We start from the raw sequence: 21544 nt of genomic DNA on the forward strand, positions 1-21544 counted from the left end.
CGCTGCCCCATTGTGAGGTGCGGGGAAGTGCGGGCACATGTAACGTTTTTTGGTCCCGGCGGTCCGCCACAACACGGCGCAACCGTCGCACGACGGTTGCGACGTGTGGCAATGCGTCGCTAATGTTAGTCAATGCTGAAAAAACGCATCCTGCAAGCACTTTTGCAGGATGCGTTTTTTCGGCAAAACAACGCATTGTGGCGGATTGCAGTTAACGCTAGTGTGAAAGTAGCCTATTGATTACTGGAGCCGGTATACAACATCTGTAGCTATACATCGTGGTCTCCGGCTGCACACGTGGCCCTGAGGCGTGGTGCTGTACTCGGCGCAGTGACGGGAGGACCCCAGAGCAGGCCTGGCAGCCCACCACCAGTGCAGCCCGCGATGTACGCGCCACACTGCACACGTCTCCAGGGACACACGCGTCACTCCCCCAGCACCTCAGTACAGCCGAGCAGCGGGCGCTGGGGGCTGACAGCTGCCACACGCTCATTGGCTTAGACACTCACTGCGTGACGTCACACCGCGCTCTCTCATTGGTTGCAAGAAGCCGCTATCTTCCTCTCCTTACAGCTGCCTGGGGATCCCGGAAGCGGCCGGTGTGTGAGAGCAGGGCGAGCATCCTGTGCGGAGGACGGCGGCGGCGGCGGCGGCGGCGGCTGCATCCCCGGTATCTCCACGTACAGGAGCAGCTGACACTAGTACTACTCTCACTGCTGCCACAATGCGCGCCCAGCACACAGCCTGCCTCCTCATGTGTGCGCTGTCCTGTCTCATTGCCCAGGCTGCAGCCAAAGGAGTGACTACAAGCTTAGCTGCCAAGTGGCCAGAGAGCCCCCTGTTACTGGAGGCCAGGTGTGGTAACTGCAGCATCATATGTACACAATGCAAGCCTGACTAGTGTGGGGGAGATGGAGCCGAGCAGAGATTGTCATGTGACAGAGCTCATGTGCGGCTTAGGATGTTATTACTAGCCTGTATGGCTATGTGCACACATTGTGGATTTGCCTCTGGAATTTTTTGTGCGATTCTGCATCTCTTGGCAGAAAACGCAGGTGCGGATTTGATGCGTTTATTTTTAATGCGGATTTCTTGCATTTTTTACCCCTGCAGATTTTTATAATGGAATGGGTACAAAAACGCTGCAGATCTGCACAAAATAAGTGACATGCTACTTTTAATCTGCATCATTTCCGCACGGAATTTTCCGCACCATTAGCACAGCAATTTTTTTTTTTACATTGATTTACATTGTACTGTAAATCACTTGCGGATCTGCAGCGTTTTTGCACGGTAAAAAATGCTGCGTATCCACAGGAAATCCCCAACGTGTGCACATACCCTAAAGCTCCATGAATTCCTCAGCGCTTTATTATTTGTTTTTACATAGGACTGCACATTAATTTACTGCACAACTATTAGAGAAGCATAGTCACTTACCATGAATTGTACGAGTGGTTAAAAGTAGTCTGATCGCCATGTAAAAGGAGTGGGGGCTGTGGTTAGACCCGAGGCTGCAGCTGCGCAGGTATAACAGTGAGGGGCTGTGGTTAGACCCGAGGCTGCAGCTGCGCAGGTATAACAGTGGGGGCTGTGGTTAGATCCAAGGCTGCAGCTGCGCAGGTATAACAGTGAGGGGCTGTGGTTAGTCAGGAGGCTGCAGCTGTGCAGGTATAACAGTGAGGGGCTGTGGTTTGTCAGGAGGCTGCAGCTGTGCAGGTATAACAGTGAGGGGCTGTGGTTAGTCAGGAGGCTGCAGCTGTGCAGGTATAACAGTGGGGGTTGTAGTTAGACAGGAGGCTGCAGCTGCGCAGGTATAACAGTGAGGGGCTGTGGTTAGTCAGGAGGCTGCAGCTGTGCAGGTATAACAGTGAGGGGCTGTGGTTAGGAGGCTGCAGCTGTGCAGGTGTAACAGTGAGGGGCTGTGGTTTGTCAGGAGGCTGCAGCTGTGCAGGTATAACAGTGAGGAGCTGTGGTTTGTCAGGAGGCTGCAGCTGTGCAGGTATAACAGTGAGGGGCTGTGGTTTGTCAGGAGGCTGCAGCTGCGCAGGTATAACAGTGGGGGTTGTAGTTAGACAGGAGGCTGCAGCTTCGCAGGTGTAACAGTGAGGGGCTGTGGTTTGGAGGCTGCAGCTGCGCAGGTGTAACAGTGAGGGGCTGTGGTTTGGAGGCTGCAGCTGCGCAGGTATAACAGTGAGGGGCTGTGGTTTGGAGGCTGCAGCTGCGCAGGTATAACAGTGAGGGGCTGTGGTTTGGAGGCTGCAGCTGCGCAGGTATAACAGTGAGGGGCTGTGGTTTGGAGGCTGCAGCTGCGCAGGTATAACAGTGAGGGGCTGTGGTTTGGAGGCTGCAGCTGCGCAGGTATAACAGTGAGGGGCTGTGGTTTGGAGGCTGCAGCTGCGCAGGTATAACAGTGAGGGGCTGTGGTTTGGAGGCTGCAGCTGCGCAGGTATAACAGTGAGGGGCTGTGGTTTGGAGGCTGCAGCTGCGCAGGTATAACAGTGAGGGGCTGTGGTTTGGAGGCTGCAGCTGCGCAGGTATAACAGTGAGGGGCTGTGGTTTGGAGGCTGCAGCTGCGCAGGTATAACAGTGAGGGGCTGTGGTTTGGAGGCTGCAGCTGCGCAGGTATAACAGTGAGGGGCTGTGGTTTGGGGGCTGTGGTTTGGAGGCTGCAGCTGCGCATGTATAACAGTGAGGGGCTGTGGTTAGTCAGGAGGCTGCAGCTGCGCAGGTATAACAGTGGGGGCTGTGGTTAGACAGGAGGCTGCAGGTATAACAATGGGGGCTGTGGTTAGACCCGAGGCTGCAGCTGCGCAGGTATAACAGTGGGGGCTGTGGTTTGGAGGCTGCAGCTGCGCATGTATAACAGTGGGGGCTGTGGTTAGACAGGAGGCTGCAGCTGCGCAGGTATAACAGTGGGGGCTGTGGTTAGACAGGAGGCTGCAGGTATAACAATGGGGGCTGTGGTTAGACCCGAGGCTGCAGCTGCGCAGGTATAACAGTGGGGGCTGTGGTTTGGAGGCTGCAGCTGTGCATGTATAACAGTGGGGGCTGTGGTTAGACAGGAGGCTGCAGCTGCGCAGGTATAACAGTGGGGGCTGTGGTTAGGAGGCTGCAGGTATAACAATGGGGGCTGTGGTTAGACCCGAGGCTGCAGCTGCACAGGTATAACAGTGGGGGCTGTGGTTTGGAGGCTGCAGCTGCACAGGTATAACAGTGGGGGGGCAGTGGTTAGGAGGCTGCAGCTGCACAGTTACAACAGATCTTTGATCATAAATTCTACAATTCTGTATTCTAGTAATTGAATACAGCTTTATCCAAATTAATAGCAGTGTTCAAGGTCCCTCATAGTACAGATGCATCTTTTACCCCCTCATACATACAGACGTGCTCTTTTCATATTTCCAGATCAGGTTATGATTTCCTATTCTGTGGTGTTGATAACATACAAACTTGCTTTGATTTCTTTCATTTTTTTAGTGAATTCATTGCTGAAGAGGGAAATGACAAGTTTTGGCAGTTTTTGGGAACAGTGCAGGAGATGACTATATACAGAAACAAGGGTAAGTGAAGTGTCTCACCTTCCAAATAATCTTGTCAGGCCAAAGGGAATTTTCTCAAGCAATTGGAGCTCCATTCTTTCGAAGTTGCCCATCTTGTGGTTGTGCATATAATATAATATGGCATTTGCTCAGGTTCGCCTTTTTTTTTTTTTTTTTTTTTTAGGTCCTCTACAGAGGGCAGTAGTCAGACCATATGATACTATAAGTTAAAAATAAATGATTATATGTAAAACTATAAGGTATCCCAACCTTTATTATCCATATTAAACACATAACAAGTGTAAGGTGTAGGAAGCACTTCGATAGCATTCACACTGATCAGGCAGAATTTATTTCACTCACTTAGGCCTCTTTCAGATGTCAGTATGTGTGTTACGTGTGGAGACAGTTTAAACACGTACCGGAGACACACATGTAGACACATTCAAGTACAGTGGGGCAAAAAAGTATTTAGTCATTCAGCAATAGTGCAAGTTCCACCACTTAAAAAGATGAGAGGCGTCTGTAATTTACATCATAGGTAGACCTCAACTATGGGAGACAAACTGAGAAATAAAAATCCAGAAAATCACATTCTGTTTTTTTATCATTTTATTTGCATATTATGGTGGAAAATAAGTATTTGGTCAGAAACAAAATTTCATCTCAATACTTTGTAATATATCCTTTGTTGGCAATGACAGAGGTCAAACGTTTTCTGTAAGTCTTCACAAGGTTGCCACACACTGTTGTTGGTATGTTGGCCCATTCCTCCATGCAGATCTCCTCTAGAGCAGTGATGTTTTTGGCTTTTCGCTTGGCAACACAGACTTTCAACTCCCTCCAAAGGTTTTCTATAGGGTTGAGATCTGGAGACTGGCTAGGCCACTCCAGGACCTTGAAATGCTTCTTACGAAGCCACTCCTTCGTTGCCCTGGCGGTGTGCTTTGGATCATTGTCATGTTGAAAGACCCATACACGTTTCATCTTCAATGCCCTTGCTGATGGAAGGAGGTTTGCACTCAAAATCTCACGATACATGGCCCCATTCATTATTTCATGTACCCGGATCAGTCGTCCTGGCCCCTTTGCAGAGAAACAGCCCCAAAGCATGATGTTTCCACCACCATGCTTTACAGTAGGTATGGTGTTTGATGGATGCAACTCAGTATTCTTTTTCCTCCAAACACGACAAGTTGTGTTTCTACCAAACAGTTCCAGTTTGGTTTCGTCAGACCATCCCAAAACTCCTCTGGATCATCCAAATGCTCTCTAGCAAACTTCAGATGGGCCCGGACATGTACTGGCTTAAGCAGTGGGACACGTCTGGCACTGCAGGATCTGAGTCCATGGTGGCGTAGTGTGTTACTTATGGTAGGCCTTGTTACATTGGTCCCAGCTCTCTGCAGTTCATTCACTAGGTCCCCCCGCGTGGTTCTGGGATTTTTGCTCACCGTTCTTGTGATCATTCTGACCCCACGGGGGGGGATTTTGCGTGGAGCCCCAGATCGAGGGAGATTATCAGTGGTCTTGAATGTCTTCCATTTTCTAATTATTGCTCCCACTGTGGATTTCTTCACTCCAAGCTGGTTGGCTATTGCAGATTCAGTCTTCCCAGCCTGGTGCAGGGCTACAATTTTGTTTCTGGTGTCCTTTGACAGCTCTTTGGTCTTCACCATAGTGGAGTTTGGAGTCAGACTGTTTGAGGGTGTGCACAGGTGTCTTTTTATACTGATAACAAGTTTAAACAGGTGCCATTACTACAGGTAATGAGTGGAGGAAAGAGGAGACTCTTAAAGAAGAAGTTACAGGTCTGTGAGAGCCAGAAATCTTGATTGTTTGTTTCTGACCAAATACTTATTTTCCACCATAATATGCAAATAAAATGATAAAAAAACAATGATTTTCTGGATTTTTATTTCTCAGTTTGTCTCCCATAGTTGAGGTCTAACTATGATGTAAATTACAGACGCCTCTCATCTTTTTAAGTGGTGGAACTTGCACTATTGCTGAATGACTAAATACTTTTTTGCCCCACTGTATGTATATGTTCGTGTGTTTCCACGAATTTGGTGTCTGTGGGAAAGATACACTGACATGTCCGGAACTCCGCCCCTGCCTCCCCGCACATCACAATGGGGCAGCGGATGCGTTGAAAAACAGCATCCGCTGCCCCCGTTGTGCGGCGCTTTCACTGCTTGCGTCGGTACGTCGCAACGACGCAATTCGTTGTGCGTCGTACGACGCTAGTGTGAAAGTAGCCTAAGAGTAGGTGGGGTACAGGGAAGGGATAGGGAAAAAGTCAGGGAGGGGAAAAGACACAGAAAGAAAGAAAAAAGGCATGTAACATCAGTTGGTTAGCTTAGTTACATAGTCACCCCATGGAGCCCAGATGCGATTGAACAAATCAAGTTGATTATTAACCCCTTCACCCCCAAGGGTGGTTTGCACGTTAATGACCGGGCCAATTTTTACAATTCTGACCACTGTCCCTTTATGAGGTTATAACTCTGGAACGCTTCAACGGATCCCAGTGATTCTGACATTGTTTTCTCGTGACATATTGTACTTCATGATAGTGGTAAAAATTCTGTGATAGTACCTGCGTTTATTTGTGAAAAAAACGGAAATTTGGCGAAAATTTTGAAAATTTCGCAATTTTCCAACTTTGAATTTTTATGCAATTAAATCACAGAGATATGTCACACAAAATACTTAATAAGTAACATTTCCCACATGTCTACTTTACATCAGCACAATTTTGGAACCAACATTTTTTTTTGACGGAGTTATAAGGGTTAAAAGTTGACCAGCAATTTCTCATTTTTACAACACCATTTTTTTTTTAGGGACCACATCTCATTTGAAGTCATTTTGAGGGGTCTATATGATAGAAAATACCCAAGTGTGACACCATTCTAAAAACTGCACCCCTCAAGGTGCTCAAAACCATATTCAAGAAGTTTATTAACCCTTCTGGTGCTTCACAGGAATTTTTGGAATGTTTAAATAAAAATGAACATTTAACTTTTTTTCACACAAAATTTACTTCAGCTCCAATTTGTTTTATTTTACCAAGGGTAACAGGAGAAAATTGACCTCAAAAGTTGTTGTACAATTTGTCCTGAGTACGCTGATACCCCATATGTGGGGGTAAACCACTGTTTGGGCGCATGGGAGACCTCGGAAGGGAAGGAGCGCCGTTTGACTTTTCAATGCAAAATTGACAGGAATTGAGATGGGACGCCATGTTGCGTTTGGAGAGCCACTGATGTGCCTAAACATTGAAACCCCCCACAAGTGACACCATTTTGGAAAGTGGACCCCCTAAGGAACTTATCTAGATGTGTTTTGAGCGCTTTGACCCACCAAGGGCTTCACAGAAGTTTATAATGCAGAGCCGTAAAAATAAAACACAAATTTTCCCACAAATTATTTTTTTAGCCCCCAGTTTTGTATTTTCCCGAGGGTAACAGGAGAAATTGGACCCCAAAATTTGTTGTCCAAGTTGTCCTGAGTGCGATGATACACCATATGTGGGGAGAACCACTGTTTGGGCGCATGGGAGGGCTCGGAAAGGAAGGAGCGTCATTTGGAATGCAGACTTAGATGGAATGGTCTGCAGGTGTCACATTGCATTTGCAGAGCCCCTAATGTACCTAAACAGTAGAAATCCCCCACAAGTGACACCATGTTGGAAAGTAGACCCCCTAAGGAACTTATCTAGATGTGTTTTGAGCGCTTTGACCCACCAAGGGCTTCACAGAAGTTTATAATGCAGAGCCGTAAAAATAAAACAAAAATTTTTTCCCACAAAAATTATTTTTTAGCCCCCAGTTTTGTATTTTCCCGAGGGTAACAGGAGAAATTGGACCCCAAAAGTTGTTGTCCAATTTGTCCTGAGTGCGCTGATACCCCATATGTGGGGGGGAACCACCGTTTGGACGCATGGAAGGGCTCGGAAGGGAAGGAGCGCCATTTGGAATGCAGACTTAGATGGAAAGGTCTGCAGGCGTCACATTGCGTTTGCAGAGCCCCTAATGTACCTAAACAGTAGAAGCCCCGCACAAGTGACCCCATTTTGGAAACTAGACCCCCCAAGGAACTTATCTAGATGTGTTGTTAGAACTTTGAACCCCCAAGTGTTTCACTACAGTTTATAACGCAGAGCCGTGAAAATAAAAAATCTTTTTTTTTCCCACAAAAATTATTTTTTAGCCCCCAGTTTTGTATTTTCCCAGGGGTAACAGGAGAAATTGGACCCCAAAGGTTGTTGTCCTATTTATCCTGAGTACGCTGATACCCCATATGTTGGGGTAAACCCCTGTTAGGGCGCACGGGAGAGCTCGGAAGGGAAGGAGCACTGTTTTACTTTTTCAACGCAGAATTGGCTGGAATTGAGATCGGACGCCATGTCGCGTTTGGAGAGCCCCTGATGTGCCTAAACAGTGGAAACCCCCCAATTATAACTGAAACCCTAATCCAAACACACCCCTAACCCTAATCCCAACAGTAACCCTAACCACACCTCTAACCCTGACACACCCCTAACCCTAATCCCAACCCTATTCCCAACCGTAAATGTAATCTAAACCCTAACCGTAACTTTAGCCCCAACCCTAACCCTAACTTTAGCCCCAACCCTAACTGTAGCCTTAACCCTAGCCCCAACCCTAACCCTAGCCCTAATGGGAAAATGGAAATAAATACATTTTTTTTATTTTTCCCTAACTAAGGGGGTGATGAAGGGGGGGTTTGATTTACTTTTATAGCGGGTTTTTTAGCGGATTTTTATGATTGGCAGCCGTCACACACTGAAAAACGCTTTTTATTGCAAAAAATATTTTTTGCGTTACCACATTTTGAGAGCTATAAATTTTCCATATTTTGGTCCACAGAGTCATGTGAGGTCTTGTTTTTTGCGGGACGAGTTGACGTTTTTATTGGTAACATTTTTGGGCACGTCACATTTTTTGATCGCTTTTTATTCCGATTTTTGTGAGGCAGAATGACCAAAAACCAACTATTCATGAATTTCTTTTGGGGGAGGCGTTTATACCGTTCCGCGTTTGGTAAAATTGATAAAGCAGTTTTATTCTTCGGGTCAGTACGATTACAGCGATACCTCATTTATATTATTTTTTTATGTTTTGGCGCTTTTATACGATAAAAACTATTTTATGGAAAAAATAATTATTTTTGCATCGCTTTATTCTCAGGACTATAACTTTTTTTATTTTTTTGCTGATCATGCTGTATGGCGGCTCGTTATTTGCGGGACAAGATGACGCTTTCAGCGGTACCATGGTTATTTATATCTGTCTTTTTGATCGCGTGTTATTCCACTTTTTGTTCGGCGGTATGATAATAAAGCGTTGTTTTTTGCCTCTTTTTTTTTTTTTTTTTTTTCTTACGGTGTTTACTGAAGGGGTTAACTAGTGGGCCAGTTTTATAGGTCGGGTCGTTACGGACGCGGCGATACTAAATATGTGTGCTTTTATTGTTTTTTTATTATTATTTAGATAAAGAAATGTATTTATGGGAATAATAATTTTTTTTTTTTTCATTATTTTGGAATATTTTTTTTTTTTTTTTTTTACTTTGCCCCAGGGGGGGGACAATACAGATCGGTGATCTGCCAGTTTGCATAGCACTCTGACAGATCACCGATCTGAGAGAAGCGCAGGCTGCTTCACAGTGCCTGCTCTGAGCAGGCTTCTGTGAAGCCACCTCCCTCCCTGCAGGACCCGGATCCGCGGCCATCTTGGATCCGGGTCTGGAGCAGGCAGGGAGGGAGGTAAGACCCTCGCAGCAACGCGATCACATCGCGTTGCTGCGGGGGGCTCAGGGAAGCCCGCAGGGAGCCCCCTCCCTGCGCGATGCTTCCCTGCACCGCCGGCACATCGCGATCATGTTTGATCGCGGTGTGCCGGGGGTTAATGTGCCGGGAGCGGTCCGTGACCGCTCCTGGCACATAGTGCCGGATGTCAGCTGCGATAGGCAGCTGACACTCGGCCGCGCTCCCCCCGTGAGCGCCGCCGATCGCGCTGGACGTATCCCGTCCGTGGTCATGGGGGCCCACCCCACCTCGACGGGATAGTACGTCCGATGTCAGAAAGGGGTTAATACAGGCCGTAAGATTCTTCATACGCCTCATTTCTTGAATCTTCATCCGGAGTTTTTTCACGGTGGGAGCTGATCTTTTCTTCCAGTACGAGGCTAATAGACACTTCGCTGATGTTAGGATATGGAGGAGCAGCCTGGCAGGGCCCTTTGTCATGGGCACAGGGGGAACATTAAGCAAAAAAATCACAGGATCCAGAGGAATCTTTACATCTAACACCTGAGAAATCAACCCCTGTACTGTCTTCCCAAATGGGAATATAGTCTGGCAATCCCAGAATATATGTGGCAATGAGCCCACAGGCATCTCCAGCATTTATCCGATGTGGCAGGGTAAATATTATGTAAAACCTCCGGTGTATGATACCAATGCATCATTATCTTGTACTGATTTTCCTTTTGTGTTATGCATGGTGACGATTTAGCTGCCTTAGACCATATGACCTACCAGATAGGAAGCGGAAGTTCCCTCCCCAGGTATCTCTCCCACTTTATCATGTAAGCATGTTTAGGAGGGGGGTCTGATGGCGGAGTGAACAGTATACTATAAATGTCCGTGATCAAACCCTTTGTAGAGGGATTCCCTTTACAGAGTGGCTCAAAGGGAGTGGGGGTGGAGAACCTTGTGTTTTTATATAAAGTTAAGGCCAGGTGGCGGATTTGTAAGTATGAGAAGTGGGTCCTAAGTGGGAGTTTAAACCGCTCTCTAAGAGTCTGAAAAGGAAGAATATTTCTATTAAAGGGGTCTACAATATCGGCGTAATAAAATAATTGTGCTTGAAGCCATGGTTCTGTCATAGCTGCAGTAAGACTATCAGCTATGGAGGGTGTAAAAAGGAAGGAGATCATAGGAGACTTTGGGGGAGATCATTGGAAAGGCCTTGCTGCCTATCCTCCAAATTTTAATTTTAAATGCCATAGAGCTCAGCAGAGGCATTGAGGGGCATGTACTCCCATCTCCCCATAGCAATGAATTGGGATGCGCTGGAGCCATCCAAAGTTTCTCGATTTCTACCCATTTGCTATAAGCCCGCAAGGAGGCCCAAGCTGGTATCCTTCTAAGGTGCACGGCCAATTAATATCTCCAGATGTCTGGAAAGGCAATACCCCCCCTGCGTTTTTGGAGATGTGAGGACTGATTTAGCTATTCTATGTCGTTTCTGACACCCCCCCCCAAAAAAAAAAAAAAAAAAAAAAATTAAGAATCACAGTCTGAAACCTCAACACCGCTCGTTCGATCGGCACCGGCAAAACCTCCACCATGTATAAGAACTTGCGATAAAGATGTCTATTATACCTATTTGCTCTGCCAAAAAGTGAGAGAGGAAGTTTAGACCATCTAGAAAGTAACCCATTAATCTCTTGAAAGAAGGCCGGGAAATTATGTCTATAAAGGGAGTCGTAGCCCGTCATGAAAATACCCAAATATTTAATTTTGGTGTCCTTTCAAGCAAATTTAAACTTTGATTTCAGAGCGTCCACCATTGCGCACGGTAAGTTAATTGGGAGAGCTTCAGCCTTTGTTGTATTTACCTTGTACCCTCAGAGTAGTCCATATTTTGTCAAGGTAGATTGAAGATTGGGGAGGGAAATGTGTGGGTTGGTGAGGGTGAGGAGAACATCATCCACAAATAGAGACAACTTGAACTCTCTCTCCCATACCTTAATGCCCTGGATATCTGGATTATTCCTTATTTTGGAAGCCAAGGGCTCTATACAGAGGACAAACAGCAGGGGAGGGAGAGGTCACCCCTGTCTAGATCCATTTGAGATATTGATACGAGAGGAAGATGAATGGGGGAGTTTGACCACAGCATTGGGCAAGGAATATAAAGCTTGTATAGCCTAAAGAAATGGACCCGATAGGTCATACCTGCGTAAAGATGCAAATAAAAAAGACCAACTCAGTCGGTCGAATGCCTTCTCAGCATCTAAACTGAGCAGAAGACCAGATTGCCCATTTCTTTCAAGGACATCAATAAGATCTATAGTACGTCTAGTGTTATCACCCGCTTGCCTATTTGCCACAAAACTGACCTGATCTTTATGGATTAAATCCGGAAGAAGCAAACTCAATCTATTAGCCAGGATTTTAGTAAATATTTTAAGATCGGCATTTAGTAGGGATATAGGATGATAGCTGGCGCAATCAGCAGGGTCCTTTCCCTGTTTATGTATTAGGCCGGCGTCACACTGGCGAGTTTTACGGACGTAAGAGCGCAGAAAATACGTCCGTAAAACTCGCGAAATAAACGGCACAATTATTCTCAATGGGGCTGCTCCTATCAGCTGTATATTACGGTTCAGTATTATACGGCTTTCTACGGCCGTACAAAATCGCAGCATGCTGCGTTTGTCAGCGTATTGCGCAAAAAAATCGCCAATGAAAGTCTCTGGGGGCGAGAAAAATACGGATTCCACACGGACCAGCAGTGTGACTTGCGAGAAATACGCAGCGGTGTTAGTGAAAAGTCGGTAATTCAATTGCCGGCTTTTCATTTCTCCTGCCTAAACCCGACAGGATATGAGACATGGTTTATATACAGTAAACCATCTCATATCCCCTTTTTTTTTTTGCATATTCCACACTACTAATGTTAGTAGTGTGTATGTGCAAAATTTCAGCGCTGTAGCTGCTAAAATAAAGGGTTAAATGGCGGAAAAAATTGGCGTGGGCTCCCGCGCAATTTTCTCCGCCAGAGTGGTAAAGCCAGTGACTGAGGGCAGATATTAATAGCCAGGAGAGGGTCCATGGTTATTGGCCCCCCCGTGGCTAAAAACATCTGCCCCCAGCCACCCCAGAAAAGGCACATCTGGAAGATGCGCCTATTCTGGCACTTGGCCACTCTCTTCCCATTCCCGTGTAGCGGTGGGATATGGGGTAATGAAGGGTTAATGCCACCTTGCTATTGTAAGGTGACATTAAGCCAGATTAATAATGGAGAGGCGTCAATTATGACACCTATCCTTTATTAATCCAATTGTTTGAAAGGGTTAAAAAACACACACACACACACACATGATTTAAAAGTATTTTAATGAAATAAACATAGCGGTTGTTTTAATATTTTATTGCTCTCTCAATCCATTTGCAGACCCTCGCTTGGCAAAACAATAAACCCACAATATACATACCTTCTGCTGACCCGTCACGTCCCACGAGGTAATCCATCTGAAGGGGTTAAAATAATTTACAAGCAGGAGCCCTGCAAATGCAGCTGTGCTCCTGCTTGTAATTCCCCGGCGAATGAAGGAAATGTAGGTCATTGACCTACATTTCCTTCAGTTGCGGTGATGCGCCCCCTGGTGGATGTCCTCATATGACCTGGAGCGTGGGAAAAAGTTCCCAGGCTGCAGTTCATGAGAACATCCAGCAGGGGCGCATCACCGCGACTGAAGGAAATGTAGGTCAATGACCTACATTTCCTTCATTCGCCGGGGAATTACAAGCAGGAGCACAGCTGCATTTGCATTTAACATACGGAGGATGCCATGCGCAAAATACGCTGACACACCCTGCCTACGGATCACTATTTTGGGAACATTTCTTTATTACGGCCGTAAAATACGGACCGTATTGTCTTACGCCGAGTGTGACGCCGGCCTCACTGTGATATGTGAACTCCGCATAGAGGGGGGGGAATGGGAGAACCTGACATGAAGGAATTAAAGAGCGGTAACATAAAGGCCATTAATTCTTTCCGGAATGTTTTGTAGTATAAATATGTGAACCCATCAGGTCCTGGGGCAATTCTTTAATTGTATTCTCCAGTTCTTCTTCGGTTATTATGTTGTTTAGTGTTAAAGGGCTTCTCAAGGTTGGTAATTGACAGGAGTCCAGGTAAGTTTTGAGTCTTTCAGATCTATCAATCTGGTCTATGGGTAGAGTGGAGGGTAATGAATATAGACGGGAATAGTAATCCTGAAAAATGTTTGCTTGTTTCTCTGGGTCATATATGAGGTGTCCCTATTTATTTTTGATGGCAAAGGGGGAAGCCTGAACCAATCTCTCCCTCAACTGAGCTGCCAAGAGAGAGTGGGCCTTATTACCCCTCTCACAGTATTTTTGCTTAGTATACACCATCATTTTTTCAACTTTCTGGATAGCGAGATCCCTCAGCCCACCCCTTACCTCAACAATTTTTTTAAGTGTACGTTTAGAGGGTTGCACAGACATTCTTTGTTCCAACTTTTTGAGACGTGCCAAAAGGGTCATCTGTTGATGATTACTGTCTCGTTTTAAGTGTGATGCTAATGAAATGCAGTTCCCTCTCATTACAACTTTATGCGTCTCCCAAACTGAGGAGAGCGAAGGGACAGAGTCTTTTAGAGTAAAGTAATCCTCCAACTGTTCTTGGAGTTTGGCTTTATGCATTGGGTGTTTGAGTAAATAATCATTTAGCCTCCAATGACATTCCTGTCTTGGCGAGGAGGCCGGGCGGAGATCCAGTATAACTGGCGTATGATCCGACCACGTAATTTGGCCAATGTCTGCTGTTGCAGTTCCTCGCAAAGCCAAGAGATTACCAAAGAAAGAGTCTATCCGCGTGTGGGTTGAGTGTGGATGTGAATAGAATGTGTATTGCTTGGCTGTCGGGTTCAAGGTACGCCACAGGTCATAGAGGCCATGCTTCCAAATTAGCGCACGGAACGCTTTCGTTTGTCTAGTCAAAGTCAATGGGGTTGGGGCGCCACTTACAGAAAGCCTGTCCCTTAACCCCTTCCCGACATGTGACGGAATAGTACGCTTTGTGGCGGTGAGCGCACATAAAAGTCGCGACATGTCAGCTGTTTTTTACAGCTGACATGTGCGCGCAATAGCGGCGGGTGAAATCGCGATCACCCGCCGCTATTAACTAGTTAAATGCCGCTGTCAAACGCAGACAGCGGCATTTAACTACCGCATCCGGCCGTGCGGCCGGATATGAGCGCATCGCCGACCCCCGTCACATGATCGGGGGTCGGCGATGCTCCTCCATTGTAACCATAGAGGTCCTTGAGACCTCTATGGTTACTGATTGCCGGTGGCTGTGAGCGCCCCCCTGTGGTCGGCGCTCACAGCACACCTGCATTTTAGCTACATAACAGCGATCTGATGATCGCTGTTATGTAGCAGAGCCGATCGGGCTGTGCCTGCTTCTAGCCTCCCATGGAGGCTATAGAAGCATGGCAAAAGTAAAAAAAAAAAAGTTTTTAAAAATGTGAAAAAAATAAAAAAAATATAAAAGTTTAAATCACCCCCCTTTCGCCCCAATCAAAATAAATCAATAAAAAAAACCCCCAACCTACACATATTTGGTATCGCCGCATTCAGAATCGCCCGATCTATCAATAAAAAAAAAGCATTAACCTGATCGCTAAATGGCGTAATGAGAAAAAAATTCGAAACGCCAGATTTACGTTTTTTTGGTCGCCACGACATTGCATTAAAATGCAATAACGGGCGATCAAAAGAACGTATCTACACCAAAATGCTATCATTAAAAACGCCAGCTCGGCACGCAAAAAATAAGCCCTCACCTGACCGCAGATCACGAAAAATGGAGACGCTACGAGTATCGGAAAATGGCGCAATTTTGTTTTGTTTTTTGCAAAGTTTGGAAATTTTTTTCACCACTTAGGTGAAAAATAACCTAGTCATGTTAGGTGTCTATGAACTCGTAGTGACCTGGAGAATCATAATGGCAGGTCAGTTTTAGCATTTAGTGAACCTAGCAAAATAGGCAAGCAAAAAACAAGTGTGGGATTGCACTTTTTTTGCAATTTCACTGCACTTGGAATTTTTTTCCCGTTTTGTAGTACACGACATGCTAAAACCAATGATGTCGTTCAAAAGTACAACTCGTCCCGCAAAAAATAAGCCCTCACATGGCCAAATTGACGGAAAAATAAAAAAGTTATGGCTCTGGGAAGGAGGGGAGCGAAAAACGAAAACGGAAAAACGGAAAAAGCTCCGGGGGTGAAGGGGTTAATGCTGAAAAAATCTAATTAAAATCACCCCCCAAATCTAGCGCATGTGATGGGGTTTGACGTAATTTAGCTAATACCCGATTTAGGAAAAGTAACTGTCCAGAATTGGGGACATATACCTTACATAGTATCACAGGGACTCCCTTCAAAGTTCCTGTTAGGATCAATTATCATCCATTAGGGTCTGAGTCCAAGCTAATAACCTGGAAAGGGCAATTTTCAGCTATCATAATCACCACTCCCGCTTTTTTCCTATTTTGGGTGGCTGTATATACTATTGGGAATCTTCCCCTAGCAAAGTTGAAGGATCCTGTTCCACCATGGTGCGTCTTCTGCAGAAACACAATATCTGCCTTTGAAGACTTCAATTCTCGTAGAAGGAGGCGTCTCTTAACATCCAAGTTGAGCCCCTTAACATTTAATGACATGAGACGCACCATGATAGAGCCATTATCTCCAAAAAAAAAACAATATATACGAGATGAAGCAATATATCTCACCCCCTTCCAGGTCCACTGGCCCCCTCTCTTGACCAAGTAGTGGCCCACCAAGCTGCCCACTCCATACTGGGATAGATATGTGATGCCGTTACCTAGGAGAAGAAAAAGAAAAGAAGGAAGACAAGAAGGGAAGGTAGGGAACAAACAAACTCTTGGTCACGTTACCAAGTGTGACCCCATTCGAAATTAGAGTCTAAAAACAAGTCCAGAGCCCGATTACTTTTTGAACCGTGGTCAAAATCCTACATTGACCATATTCCTTCTCTGACGCCCGAACTGACATCAGGAAACTGGAAATGTCAATATGGGGGTAAAAAACAGGAAAAAAAAACGAACTAGAATATTCCGGAGATTTTAAGTAGTCTGAGCCATTAGAGTGCCTTCTTGCACTCCCTGCCAGCCTTGCAGTTGAGGCAGTATTATCTTATGCGGTCATATTTCTGTAGATAGAAGATGATCCGTAGTGCAAGTCCCAGGGTCTGTTCATGTTGACAACACAGGCAAAATAGTCCTCTTAATTTTCTATCAGCGACTAGAAGGGTGGCGGTTTTTCTCCTGACATAGGACCGGGGGGAGGCACGCCGTTTTTTAGCTGAAACTTGCTGCCAAGCTGGGGATGGCGGGGGAGCAGGGGTGGTCAGTTCCCAGTTTGGTAGTTTTGGGACCGGAATTTCTAAGGCTGAGCAAAACTGGTGCAGGTCAGCTGCAACTCTAAGGGTGGTTGAGCGGCCATTTCTTTTGGCTGTAAGGCTGAATGGGAACCCCCGTCTGTGCATGATTTGGTTATCTTTCAATGTTGTTGGAAGAGGACGTAGCAGACGCCTCCTTTGCAGAGTGACCCAGGAGAGGGTCTGGCTGGAACTGGAGTTGATTTCCCTCAAACTCAATGCTCCGTTTTCACCTGGCATGGAACATTATTTCTTCCTTTAGTCCATAATCTGTGACACAGCATATGATATCACGGGGCAGTGGAGATGATCCTTTAGGACGTAGTGCTCTGTGCCCTATCTAGTTTGATCTGTTGAGCAGGAGGAGCGTCCATTATTTTGTTAAAAATATTCTGTAAAATCTTAGGAAGATTTTCCTCGCCGTGAGGTTCTGGCAAGCCACGAACCTTAATATTATGTCTGCGACCCCTATTGTCCAAATCCTCCAGGTGTCTTTGATAGTCACAAATTGCTTCATGCTGCGCCATAACTGTGGAATGGAGCTGAGAAACATATGTATGGGTTAGATCATGGTCATCTTCTAGGGTCTCCACTCTGTGTGAAATAAGTTGAATATCCCTCCTTACAGTCGCAATCTCCACTCCACATGCATCACGCACTTCAGCTATAAGCAATTTAAAATCTGCTTTTGTGGGAAGTTGTTTCACATATGAGCTCCATTTATCATGATCATCATCAGGTGCTGTAAACTCCGAGTCTGAAGAGAATTCCTGGTCTGTATTACTAGCAAATTGAGACAGGCAGGGAGTACTTGATATATCAGCCTTATTCCCTTCTGAATCTGCTATACATGGATCTTGCCTGTAGTTAGAGCCCTGACCTGGCTCTGGGATGGGAGATGTCTCCTATGCTGCAGGCTGAGCTAATACACAGCTCTACTTGGAAAGTTCCTGTAACTCTGGGAGGGGGCAGGGGTGGACCTGAGGGGGGCTGCAGACTCTTCTGCTCCTGTCTAACATCCACACGACCCTCCAGTGTCTCAGGGGAAACTTCACTCACCGCTGTGCATAATTCCCTCTGGTTCTCCTCTAATGCTCCAGGGATCTCGCCGCTGCCCTCTTGTTCCTGTATAGTGGCCTTGGTCGCCATTGCTCCGTGGGCAGCTGCTGAGGTGTCTGCCTGTAAATATACATCCAGCGGTCCCTGGGTCACGGTGCCGGCATTAAGTATCATCATTCTTGTCTGTGCACGCTGTGCGGTTATTCTGACCATAATTTATGGTCCTGGGGCTGCCTTTTCAGATATAAAACCGTTATTTTAGGGCTGACAGGGAGCAGAACTCCGTACCATGCGTCCTACTCCATCCACTTCCGGGAACACCCCCCGCTTTTTAAAAATTATTTAAATAAATATAAAATGGCATGCACCCCCCCTCTAATTTTAACAAGTAGTCTTGATAAAGCAGACCGTTGGGGGGCTGGTATTCTCAGGCTGTTAAGGGGCCATGGATATTGCCCCCCAGCCTAAAAATAGCAGCCCGCAGTTGCCCAGAAAAGGCACATGTGGTAGATTCTGGTGCTTTGCCTGGCTCTTCCATTTGCCCTGTAGTGGTGGCAAGTGGGGTAATAATTGTGAGGTTGATGTCATCTTTGTATTGTCCGGTGACATCAAGCCCACAGATTAGTAATGGAGAGACTTCTATAAGACACCTATTCATTACTAAACTTGTAGTTATATTGAAAATAAAGACACAGCATGTATAAAGTCCTTTTATTAGAAATAAAACAAAACCCTTCCATTTTTATTTAAAAATAACTAACACAGTTATACTCAACGCTCATTCAATTTAAGCCCTCGTCTCCTGTAAAAAAAAAAAAAAACCAAAAAACTACAAGATCTCTCACCTGTCCGACGTTCTGTACCACGCTGTAATTTATGTCTGGGGATAAATAGTTTACAACCTGGACGTTGCCAAGATGTGACTGTCCATGCTGATAACCACTGATGAATGAACTGCTGCGAGTTCAGCGTGAGTGTGCAATGGTGATGTCATCGAGGTTACTGTTGGTCACTGAGGCTGTGTTCCCAGCCAGGCTGAACTGCGATGACCTCAGCACCATGAGAAAGTCACTGAGTTCACCGCAGTTCAGCTCAGTGAGTTCCCCGCAGATCAAAGATCTGGGTGAGCCATGACATTTATTGGATTCTAGTAATTAAATAGCGAAAAAACATGATATAATGGTCCATAGCCATGTTCAATGATGGTATGGTTCAGGTACTGCTGATATCAATATATGACCAAAGTAAAACCATGTAGATCCCACCTCAAGCAGTATTTCTATGTTCAGTATTTAACAACATTGTCCTATAGTAATGATCGACTGTCTACATATTAACAATATTCAGTTATGTGAGAGAATCGAGATTAATCTTGTCTATAGATATCTGAAAGGCTAAGTTCAGACTAGTGGTGGCTTAATGCTCTCATTCACTTAGAGGACAGGTGCAGTAGCACTCAACTATTTACATGCGCTAGTCAGATCACATTTGACTCTACATTCAGTGGCTCCATAGCGGCCTACGTCTGAAACCCCCGCAAAACGGGTTTTGGATGTATGCGCTGACGGGGCCATTGACTATAGTAATGCAGATGGAGTGAAAGTGTGCTGTCGTACATAATTTTTGGCTGTATACACCTTTTGGAGGCAGGCAGCACCATGTAGTAGACTGTCTTATTTCTTGTCCCAACTGTCACTCCATCTGCATCATTATAGTCAACTGTCCTGTCAACGCATACGCCCAAATCTTGTTTTGCAGGAATTCGGGCTTAAGCCCCAGCGAAGCCACTGAGCGTAGGGTCAAACATGATGTGAACCCTGCCTTAGCCCTTTAGATACTGAGGGGAATTTATCATAACAAGTATCCTACACCAGTCATGTTCTCATAGCCCGCTGGAGGAAGGTCTTCCAAATTTATTAGGAGCCACTCCTTACTTTTTTTTGGGCTGTTCATTGTGATTGAAGATCAAATGTACAACAGCTTTAAGTTGTGAATTTTTTGCTATAATATATGACAGGTTTTTTTACCTTGAGATTATGATGAATTTGCTGTATGGCTGTAACCCCCTGTTAGAGAAGTACAAATAGCAAAAAAAAAAAAAGGTAAAAAGTTATATATCTTGAGACTTTTTGAAGCCAGAAAACCAGCATAATAGGTTTTGGTAATGATGTATCATATTCACTGCTGAGCAGCTTTTTGGGATATGGCGTTGTATGAAAGGATTCTAGTGACTAATCCGGAGCTTCAATAAGAGACCGATCACATGGACAGGAGTGACCATCTATTTTGTGTCACATTTTTTTTTTTTTTTGTAGTTTCATGGGTTCTTTTTTGTCATTTTTGGCCTTCTTGTTTTCTTGTATGTAAAGCATAGAGCATTTTTAGAGCAGGAGAGGCCTGTAGAATGATCAGCTCATTTGTTTTAATGGCTTGATGTCTTAGGAAACATAGAGCTGTTTAAAGACTCTCCAAGACTGACCACCTGCACAGCAAGTCGTTTTTTTAATGTAGAAATGTACTTTATATATTCATTCTTCTTACTGTTTTCGACCGTTATCAACCTGAAAGATATCATGTGCACATACCCCAAGACTTCTGGTTTGTGCTTGGAAAGTGTGAAAGTGGCTGTAGGTAGGAATCGTGTAGGTCTTGTGTATATTTTTCACTCCAAATGCAAGAGTTTGCGCAGTACGTACAGGGGTATTCCAAACACACAGCTTGCAGTCATGAAAATCAGTGGTTCTCTGTCATGATACAAGTCACTGAAAGTCCCAACTAGTAGAAGTGAAGATGATGGCACTCACCATGTAATGGAATAATCTTCTTTATTATTGCATAGCAAGTGTTAGTAGTAAAATCGTTGAATAGGAGGATTTGTGGGTTATGATCCGCGCTGCCAGCTCATCCAAAACAGACAAAATGTACAATTGAACAGTGGTTTAGGCCGGCGTCACACTAGCGAGTTTTACAGACGTATGAGAGGTGCAGAAAATATACATATATACATATATACACACACACTCACCGGCCACTTTATTAGGTACACCTGTCCAACTTCTTGTTAACACTTAATTTCTAATCAGCCAATCACATGGCGGCAACTCAGTGCATTTAGGCATGTAGACATGGTCAAGACAATCTCCTGCAGTTCAAACCGAGCATCAGTATGGGGAAGAAAGGTGATTTGAGTGCCTTTGAACGTGGCATGGTTGTTGGTGCCAGAAGGGCTGGTCTGAGTATTTCAGAAACTGCTGATCTACTGGGATTTTCACGCACAACCATCTCTAGGGTTTACAGAGAATGGTCCGAAAAAGAAAAAAAATCCAGTGAGCGGCAGTTCTGTGGGCGGAAATGCCTTGTTGATGCCAGAGGAGAATGGGCAGACTGGTTCGAGCTGATAGAAAGGCAACAGTGACTCAAATCGCCACCCGTTACAACCAAGGTAGGCCTAAGAGCATCTCTGAACGCACAGTGCGTCGAACTTTGAGGCAGATGGGCTACAGCAGCAGAAGACCACACCGGGTACCACTCCTTTCAGCTAAGAACAGGAAACTGAGGCTACAATTTGTACAAGCTCATCGAAATTGGACAGTAGAAGATTGGAAAAACGTTGCTTGGTCTGATGAGTCTCGATTTCTGCTGCGACATTCGGATGGTAGGGTCAGAATTTGGCGTAAACAAC

At 45.3% G+C, this 21544-nt stretch overlaps 1 protein-coding gene across 1 annotated transcript in view; it reads left to right on the plus strand.

The window, feature by feature from the left end:
• Positions 1-566: 566 nt before the first annotated feature.
• The window catches only part of UGGT2 (UDP-glucose glycoprotein glucosyltransferase 2), a 459065-nt gene continuing 438087 nt past the window's right edge, over positions 567-21544 (plus strand). Inside the window, exons 1-2 of the mRNA XM_077297152.1 lie at positions 567-855; positions 3481-3563. Coding sequence (XP_077153267.1) covers positions 725-855; positions 3481-3563 — 214 coding nt within the window. The 5' untranslated portion in view covers positions 567-724. The remainder of the gene's footprint in view (positions 856-3480; positions 3564-21544) is intronic.

The sequence above is a fragment of the Ranitomeya variabilis genome, chromosome 3 (genome assembly GCF_051348905.1).
Source record: "Ranitomeya variabilis isolate aRanVar5 chromosome 3, aRanVar5.hap1, whole genome shotgun sequence".
Lineage (NCBI taxonomy): Eukaryota > Metazoa > Chordata > Amphibia > Anura > Dendrobatidae > Ranitomeya > Ranitomeya variabilis.